A 9,744-nucleotide genomic window follows, 5' to 3' on the forward strand; every position below is an offset into this window, starting at 1 on the left:
AAGTCGACTCATTGGCTCGCGAGCCTACTCGAATTAATTACTTATTTAAAATTTAAGCTAACATAAATATTTTATGTATTAAAAAATTATATAACATTTACTATGCATTAATGTAATTAATACACTGTATAATAAAGTACAAATTAAAAATAAGTAAATAGCAGTTGTTTTTTTTTTTCTTAAAGAAAAAGCTGTTGGAGCAGACTAATTTTCTCCAAAAAAAATAGCAGTAGCAGCAGCAGCACACATAATTAAAGTAGCCTTCTTTGAGAACAACACCCTTCTTCTTCTTCTTCTTCATTTTTTTCGAGCGAGCTTTCTTCTCCACAGCGAGCAAGGTTTCTTCTCTATAGCCGGCACTTACCAGCGATAACGAAGCAAAGTTTCAGCTTTTCCGATTTTTCTTCCCGAGATCTTGTGCCAAGCTCTCAAGCTTGAGAGAAAATGGACGAGTCGAGCTTGAGATCATTCTTTGGGCTTGACACGAGCTCGGGCTCGAGTTCGAGTTGCTCTTTCAAGTGGCAAGTCGAGCTCGAATTTGCTGCTATTCAAGCTCGGCTCAACTCGTTTACACCCCTAGACCCGATCAATTCATTTGAGCCCGTCGAACCTAATTCGACTCAAATTGGCGTTGATTCGAGTCTAATTTACTCAAATTAACTCGATTGAGCCAAAATGAACTCAAATCGAGTTTGATTCGAGCTCAATTTCAAACCTGATCAGCCCAATTGATCAAATCTGAGTTCAATTGACTTTTCCAAATCAGAAATTCGAATTCAATGGGATTCTTTTGAGTTTTGGGTATCCATATATATATATATCTACTATTTTAATTAAGAGGTAATTTTATTCTTGCATAACCTTCCATTGTCCTCAGACTAAGATCATATCACTGATTATGATCTCCAACATCAAAATTGCTTGTGGAATTTCATCAATTTTCATACTATTTTAATCATTCATTAACCTTGTGAAAAATATTTTAGTAAGGGTAGCATACCCCCTAACTGCAAAAAAATTTAAGAAATGTTTTCATATTACTCTTGCCACTAATAAGAAAGCCTAGATCATCCACTAAATAAGATAAAGCATGAATTTAATTTCAAATCATTTGAAAGTCTCTATGGCTTACTATCATAATAACCATCCCATGATATTGGAGCCATCCAATACCTTAACAAGTCTTGAATTAATATTGGCACCAATTTTGATGATTCAATAGAAAATAAATGTTTCAATCTTGCATTTGAAGGTAATAGCATTGAAATCTAATTGGGTTGTATATATATACTCACAGTATTCCCTACAATGTGGATAGACATTACCAACATTCAAACCAATGACCCCAGATCACGCATGGCAACCTAACCTTACTCCTAGCGCATCCTTACCCTCAGTGGGCATATATACAAAATCAAAACACATGCATACACTCATCACTAGTGTGGTATTTAAAAGGAAGCAATATGTGTAATACTAACCTTGGAAAATTGTCAAATTCTAGACTCGAGGAGGCCAAAGTAACTATTATTCAGCATTTATGAGATAAATACACCACCATGAGAAATGATTGGCACAAACTTTTAATTCTCTCTAAGTCCTAATAAATTAGCAATTACGTACATCATCACAATATGAAGGGACTTCCTTTTGGATTCTTGACGAGCGCCTCAACTCAGAAGTCTCGAGTAACTTCTTTGCCTTGAAACACGTATGGATTTTCTGCAGAAAATAGGGCATTGATGATTACAGTTAGCTTCTATCATTGATTTCAAAGTACGGTGGATTCGTTAGGAAACATTTGAGATTATTCTTGTTTTAGTAAAGATTGGAACAATGGTAGTTAGAACGAAATAATTAAATAGCAGATCAGCAGCTCATATTCTTCCATGAACAAACTATGTGTCAATCATGTGATTAATAAAGCTGCAGTTAAATAAATGAAAATTTCCCCTGTTTGAATGAATATGTTTCAGAGAGCACGTAAGGAGCAATTTTGCTTTGGAATGAGTTCTATGGTACATGAACCAACCTGTTCACATAATTATCTTATTCATAAATATTATTACATCTATATTTTAATAAGGCTCTGGAAATAATGACATCGAAATTAAATTTAGGTACTCAAATATGAGAAACAAAATCAAAAGCTGAAAATGCAATGAGAAGTGGAATACATGGAGTGCTTTCCTTGGCGATATATTTGGAGAAATATTCTCATTCAGTGAACAAGAGATTTATAGAAATTATAAACTTAAGATAATTTTTTTTTTTTAATGTAAAAGCAGTATAAGGCGGATGTTTTAAGTTGATTGCAGCATGTACTCAGAAAACACAAGGAGTTTAAACTTGCCAATTGTTTGGACTCCCTCTTTGCAACTTCAAGAAGGCTTTTAGAGATCCTGGCAATTCCAAGGTCCTATTCCAACAAAGAAATTTGTGTTAGAAAAAAAACTATCTGAATGTTCTCTAGCATGTCATTTTGGTCGGTTTTTCAGAGTGGACTATATCCGGATTGAATTGAAAAGCACTTTAAGATGGATAGCCAAAGGAAGTTAAGAAAAAATGGAGTTGAATGACTGCCAAATACAATCTATTGTGGCCATCCATCAATCAGATCAACGCCTAAGTTTAGGCTGATCTTTAATATAATTAGAAGTGCCTCAATATTCTCAATAAAGTTTCTCTCAAGAGCGATCAGGTTCAAACAGAAGAGCAAAAAGCTTAATATAAATTCCAACTTAGTACAAAAATTGTTGGGCAATGAATCAGAAGGGAACTGAAGCTAGGTTAGAAACACCAATAGTCAAACCCCTTTTCAATTCAAAAGCTTTAATAATATGAATGAGTACCAACCGCATTGCATTTATATACAAAAATATATTTCAATTATCCACAATGGCCTAAACCCAAATTTTCGTGTGCTTTAACAATTGCCCCTTATGTGAGAGCTTGCAACATCATCCATCATTCTCCCTCAAATTGAAAATTTTATCAAATTACCGAGATACAACTCCACAGTGGATCTATCTTAGGAGTCACCTCCTCTTAAACTTTACAAAATCATTTTGGAAGGGTAGCCAAAAACTATGGAACCATAAACTGCTTGAACCACTTATTCCTAAGGGGGGCCAAATTGTGGTAGATACATCAGTTTTCAAATCCATTTTCGATACAAATAGTTAAGAAAAGTGTCAAACTCTTCAATGCAAATGTTAACCCATGGACGAATATAATGAACCAAAAATAACTACAAATGAGATCAAACAAGAGAAAAAGATCATCAAAAGTTATGTGGTTCGACTTAACAAGGCCTACATTCATGGGGAGAGGAGAGAGGATTTGATCTACTAAATATATAAATCACAAATGAGGCATACAAAATAAGGACAATCACCACCATTCCCAATTTCTAAGTATGTACTCCTTCAATTGTTAATGAAACCCTAGCTAAGAGGACATGAAAGCCACCAAGCTTAAGTTGCAAACCCTAGAAGAGAGATCTCTTCTTATAGTTGTCATGCATGCAATATGAGGATGATATAGACATAAAAAACAAGAAGATTGGCATCTCGAGATAGCTTGCAGCGTTATGCCTGATTTTTGAAGCCCCTTCTTTCATTATGCATCCCAAGGAGTCTCAAGATTTCACACATCTCGATAGAAATCTACAAAAATTTCAAGTCACTATATGATGTGAACCAGAGGATCTCATACATCCTTACACACAAAATACGGATGGCACAATGCCTGAGGTGCGTCCTAATTTGTGGCCTTTGTGGTATACTTAGCCACCCAGTAAGATTATTATTCAAATTTGGAATAGTATAAGTATCCAAATCACATGCAATGCTTCTCATATTCAATTTAACACATATCACACAAGACACAACAAAATTGAGTAAATAATACCTAAAAAATCTCTCCCTTGCTCAATATTATGACAAATCCTAGATCTCCCCTACAAGTACTCTCCAAGCTGAGCACTCTAAGCCGCCAAAGCTTCAAAGGGCAAAGCAATACTAATCCTTAATAAGTTCATATGTGATGTGAAACGTGATGCATGGAAACAAGAACTGTTTGGGGATTTTAATATAAGATTTTAAAGCTTTGCTAGTTATAGAATTAATGCTTACCCAAGTTAGATTTTCAGAATTATCAAGTTGAAATTAAGTAAGGCATGCAGTTATAACTAGATTAACGGGATAATATCAAATTGACAATATAGAATTAGAGAGTAATGCTATGAGGAGAAACAATAATCCACAATTAACAAATAGAACTTTTCACCTTGTGTCTCTCACTCACTCTCTTGTTGGTGGCACTTTTAATGGAGGAAGATTGAGAACAACCGAGCGATGCCACTAGGAGACAAATGGCGCACAAAAGCGTAGTCCGTTGGAGCGGTAGCCGATGGCGGGTAGTCCATGGGATGACTAGTGAGCATCCAACGTCTTATCGAAACTTCCTTGACGGCTATGGTGGGGGCTAAGAGGCAAATGCATGAAATCTGAAATAAAATTCAGATTTTAGTGATTTAGGAGAGGGATTTAATTTGAATTTCAAATTAATCCAAGGAGGGAGAGAGGGGCGGCAATGGGGAGAAGATTTGGGCTGAATTTGTGGAGCTATTAAGGTGATTAGGAGAGAGAGGGGGGGGCCGGATGCAGGCCGACAGCCTGGGCTGTCCAGGAGGGCCGACGGTAGGGAGCAAGGGAGAAAAAAAAATCTTAGGGAGAATTTTGAGGGATCCAAGGAGCAATAATCCAATTTTCCACAAGTGCTTCAACCGAATCTCCGTGACGACGAATCGCTCAAGAGAAAGAAAGGAAAAACTATTAGAACAAGAAAACCTAGAACTCACAAAGAGATCTAGCTTCTCCTACGAACTCACTAAGAGATCGTGGAGGTTTGCACTCACAAAGAGAACATAAGTGGTAAAATTTTCATTCATCAAAAAACTAACTATTACATAAGAAAAGGGTCATATATAGGCCTCCAAATGACAAAGAAAACAAAAGACTAAAATGCCCCTTGGGCTACAATAGCGACCAAATACCCATAAGGGCAAAAGTAGAAAAAACTGAAAATAAAATAAACTACTACATAAAATGACTCAAAATAAAACTCATGATCGTGGTCGTCGACCTCCGGCGTCTCCTGATGGTACTCGTGTCGAAAATGCTGACGATGTCCTCATCAATATGACACTTGAACCAAACACTTAGAAGAGATCTCAAAAGCATGCTTATTATATAATAAAATTAATTCATCAATATTAAAAGTGCATCCATCGCAAATTTTTTTGTACCTTCAAAATGATTGTCTCGTCACTCTAAATGTTAAGGGATGTAGTGTAAGTAATCAAATACATAAACGCATATGAAAATCTATTAGCTAGAACAATTTGTACTAACTAGGATTGGAATGTGGCAAAAAAATTTTGATAGATAAAAAAATGGAAATTAGGATTGAGGTTGAGCTCTTAGACCCATAGACCTTATAGAACGCTTTTTACTATGTGCTTTTGATAGAAAATCAAAATAAATGATAGAACCTCTGCCTCTCTAATGCTTCACATTTCTAAAAATACTTAACAACTTAGGATTCCCGTTGATTCTCTTTCTTAGGGGGGGTGTCAAAATGGGTCAACGGGTCAGGTTCAAGTCTAACCCGAATTAAACCGAATCCAAACGGTTTGACCCTAACCCAACCCGGTTTTGCAAATAGGTCAAGATTTCCAACCCAGACAAGACTCGAGCGAGTTACTGGATTGGCCCAACACTACACACGAACCCAAACTTCCGCCTTCCTTCCGCGGGCACAGTCGCTGAGTCGTGCGGGCATGGTCATGTAGCAGTGTAGAACCTGGGCGAAAGCCTTTTGCCAAACACAGGGACTGAGTCAGAGTGAGGCCGCAGGTGAGGCAAAGGCGAAGCTCGACTTGGCAGGCCGCAACTGCGCGCAACCTAAGCGCGACGAGGCAGGAGCCCGCAGGACTGCCGATTGCAAAGCAAGCGTGGACGACATCTGGGTCACCCGAGTCAACTTCGGATTTTCGGGTCAACCCGAAACAGACACGATTTTCAGAAGAATCAGAAATTTAAACTCGAACCTGACTTGTTTTACAAACGGGTTGACCCAAACCCAAATTTTTTCGGGACAGGTCTGGGTCGGGTTTTGGGTCGAGTAAACTTTTGACACCCTCCTTCTAGGAATTCTAAGGGCATTACAAGTTTCTAGTAGAAAAAATGGTATATACAAAATCGATGTAAGGCATAAATCTTATCTTACAAGAAACTAAGACTCTTGAATATGATATTTTTGCAGAAGTTAGGGATGATAAACCATTGTATGATTAGTTTAGCATATTGATACCCTTCATTTGGTTGTTATGAGATTTTTTTGTTACACAATCTATTTTTGAGGATTGGAAATGTAGGGACATTTACCATATGTACCATCTATACTAAGAAAAAGTACATAATAGTAATTGATGGTAACCCAGTAAGAAATTTCATCTCCACCCATGCACTCGCAAGGGCTAACCTGGTGCATAATACAGAAATTATTCTATGTTAGATGGGTCAATAATACATCTATATTTGTGAACACCAAATGCCCATTCCCCATTAAACTAGATAATTTTGAAGATCAAATTTGGTGTGATGTGCAATCCCTAAACAATGCAATATTTTTCTTGGTAGACCGTGGCTTTATGATATGGATGTTATTCATTATTATCATGACAATACTTATGTAGTCAAACAGAAAGACAAACCATCAAATTATTTCTTATCAAGCCATAGGATAAGGAGCCCCATCTTACAACTCATAAGTCTAATTCTAAACTAAAGCATTTCTCAAGCCATGAAGGAAATGGATTGTAATTTGACTCACTAGCTGATTCCTCTTCCTTTCCATATGTTTTAGACACCCATTATGATTGGTCTTTCCTTCTCTCCTTCAAGTTCTAGTCACGAGGATTCCAATGCAAACATTGAACTAAAAAAAAAATCTAATAAAACTTCCCTTCCTGAGAAGGATGTTATATCTTTGCCTGCTGATATTCACATAAATGTTCTGGTCTTAGATAAGCTGACTAAGTTATCTGATACCTTCCCCAATGACCTAACTGATAAGTCACCTTTACTAAGACATATAGAACCTAATAAACACCTCACACCTATGTCAACATTGTCACCTTTACTCCATTGTAGATTGAAGCTGAGTACAGTAAGTTGTATAAATAAGTAGATGGTTAACTTATAAGGTCTCATGATCTAGCTAACATTTTAAATCATTCATTCTATGATACTACATTTTTATTTAAGCTTGATTTTCATAGTCTGCATTCCCTATGCTATAACAAGTTGACATTAATAATAATAAATATGTTAAATTTGTTCTGCAAAGTATATTCATCATGGGAATATAATGGTAGTTATTATGATTTAATTTACATTCATTTCTAACACTTTGTAACCATATAATGCAACAGGCTGCATAAGAACATTGGGCAAGTTTCCCATTTTCTAAATTTGTCAGCTGACAAATTTTCTAGCCTAGTTTTCAATGCAAAAGATATACTTTTCATATCAAGCAAATATAAATCATTGGGATTTGCAAACTAACCCATTCGCAAGTGACAGAGAATAACCATTGCAAGTGCCTCTCCACTCACTTGTGCTAGTTGCTGAAATCATCCTCTTGTATGTAGTTCCCACAACTATAGGCACAATACCTTTAGAGGACTTAAGGTTGACCCACTCAATCAAGGAGCAGCTCTCACCTGACCTCAAGAATGGCCATGTTGACTTCAACTCTGCATAATAGAGTTTTAAATAGTATGTTGGAGGTCATGTCATACCAACAAATGATCAGATCTAAGGCCAACAGGCCCAACACACTACATCATTAATGAGATTCATCACCAGTAGCAAGATGCCAAATCTCCAAGGAAGAGTATGATCAAGTCTTAGTCTGTCCCTTCACTTTGGATTCTACCATGTGCTTAATCTACAAGACCACTCTACCTTCTTTCTTTAAATGACTGAACCCTTGACTTGGTGAGCAAGAAACATGTGGTTACAATGAAGTTAAATCTCCCTCCAAAACACAATGGTCAACCACTCCAACGAAAGGTAGGAAGCTTGAATGCAATTTGGAACCACTCTCCTTCTTACTCTAGCTTGATCAAACCCTAAAAGAGTTACTGATGTAAAATAAGTATCTTTTGCTTTATAAAAAAAATAATAAAAAAAAGTATCTTTTGCTTTACAAACTCATGATGTATTCAACCTTTCCTCCCATCATAAACCTAACTCAAGGTACTACCAAATCCCTCCAAGTCTTCCATCATAACACTACACCACCACAAGCAAAGAGCGAGTGTCGTACACCTCAAGATCCTCCCACCACCATCTAACATATCTTACAAAATCTCCCAAAAAATGAGAAATAAAAAAAATTAAATAACTATATAAAGAGGGCAACAATGTTCATTGAATATACTCCGTATCTCTCTCTTTCTCTTGTTTTTTTTTATTCTTCTACACTAGCCTTTTTAAACTTTATGTAAATCCTCATTTCCTTCCATGATAGCCGTCATCCCACAGCTTTGCAACTGATCAGCCCTAGCCATCTACGTGAATATAAATCTTAAGTTGATCAAGAGACGAGAAACCATCTATTTCTACGTTATTAGCCAAAAAATGACAAAAAAATCAAAACGCGGATACCAAAAACAAAATCCAATAAAATGACTGGAAATATGAAAACATAAAGGGTCTCTATGGAAGATAAATTTTGGATGGACGCATGCGAGAAATGAAGAAAAAAATAGACGCATCTATAGGAAAAAATTCGTGATAAAACCATTCTATCTGTTCTTTTCCTCGGAATATCTTTTTTTGGGAAAAATTTCCTCGGAATATCGCTCACCTCAAGCTGCTTGAGATTTTTTTCGATTCTTTTCCTACGAATGTCCTCATATGCGTGGATCGAAGCCTCCATGCTTCTCCTTTCTGTCTCTCTGAGTCTGACTCTGTCCCTCGCTCTCAGAATTTATAAGTGGAAGCTTGAGTTTGAAATTTCGCAGATCATTCAAATATGATCATTAGATTATCATCACCAAATCACATTCCACAAACTATCATTCCCCATCTTAATGCACAATCTATCATCATTTTCCAACTACGATCTTATGATTATTATCATCTGATTTTAGTCCTCTAAATACATTCATATGACTATGATCCTACTACCAACATCTCATGACAATTGCCCTCTAACTATCATCACCTAGGGGTGTAAACGAGTCACGTCAAATCGAGTAGCATCATTATCGAGCTGAGCTCGTTTAGCTCATATTGAGCTCAAACTCGACTCGTTGTATAAAACTCATTTAAAAAGCTCGTGCTCAACTCGATTAAAAAGCTCAAACAAGACTAATTTATAAAGCTCAAATTTTTGTCATCTTAAAAAATTCTTAAGAAAATGATACATTATTATTTTTAAATATATTTTAAAATCAAGTAACTCGATGAGCTAATGAATCGGTTTGGACTGAGTTTGAACTTGAGCTCATTTAGTAAACAAGCTCGATTACAGGCTCGAGCACGAACTCGAAAATCGATAAGCTCAACACGTGAGCTCATTAGTGAGTCGAGTTTGAACTGCCTCGACTCATTAACATCATCCAACTATAATTCACCGATCATCATCCCTCAAATATGATCCTCT

At 36.4% G+C, this 9,744-nt stretch overlaps 1 protein-coding gene across 2 annotated transcripts in view; it reads right to left on the reverse strand.

Annotated features, from left to right (window-relative positions):
- Positions 1-9,174, reverse strand: part of LOC110104557 (B3 domain-containing protein Os05g0481400) — a 19,444-nt gene extending 10,270 nt beyond the window's left edge. The window contains exons 1-3 of one of the 2 annotated variants that reach the window (XM_020833712.2): positions 8,944-9,173; positions 2,354-2,419; positions 1,624-1,722 (exon numbers count right to left, since the gene is read on the reverse strand). In XM_020833712.2, the coding sequence (XP_020689371.1) occupies positions 1,624-1,722; positions 2,354-2,419; positions 8,944-9,015 (237 nt within the window). In that variant the 5' untranslated portion in view covers positions 9,016-9,173. Of the gene's footprint in view, positions 1-1,623; positions 1,723-2,353; positions 2,420-8,943 lie in introns of both variants that reach the window. The other variant, XM_028695542.1, reaches the window with a different exon arrangement.
- Positions 9,175-9,744: the final 570 nt, after the last annotated feature.

This window comes from Dendrobium catenatum, unplaced genomic scaffold (genome assembly GCF_001605985.2).
Source record: "Dendrobium catenatum unplaced genomic scaffold, ASM160598v2 fragScaff_scaffold_655, whole genome shotgun sequence".
NCBI classification, from domain to species: domain Eukaryota; kingdom Viridiplantae; phylum Streptophyta; class Magnoliopsida; order Asparagales; family Orchidaceae; genus Dendrobium; species Dendrobium catenatum.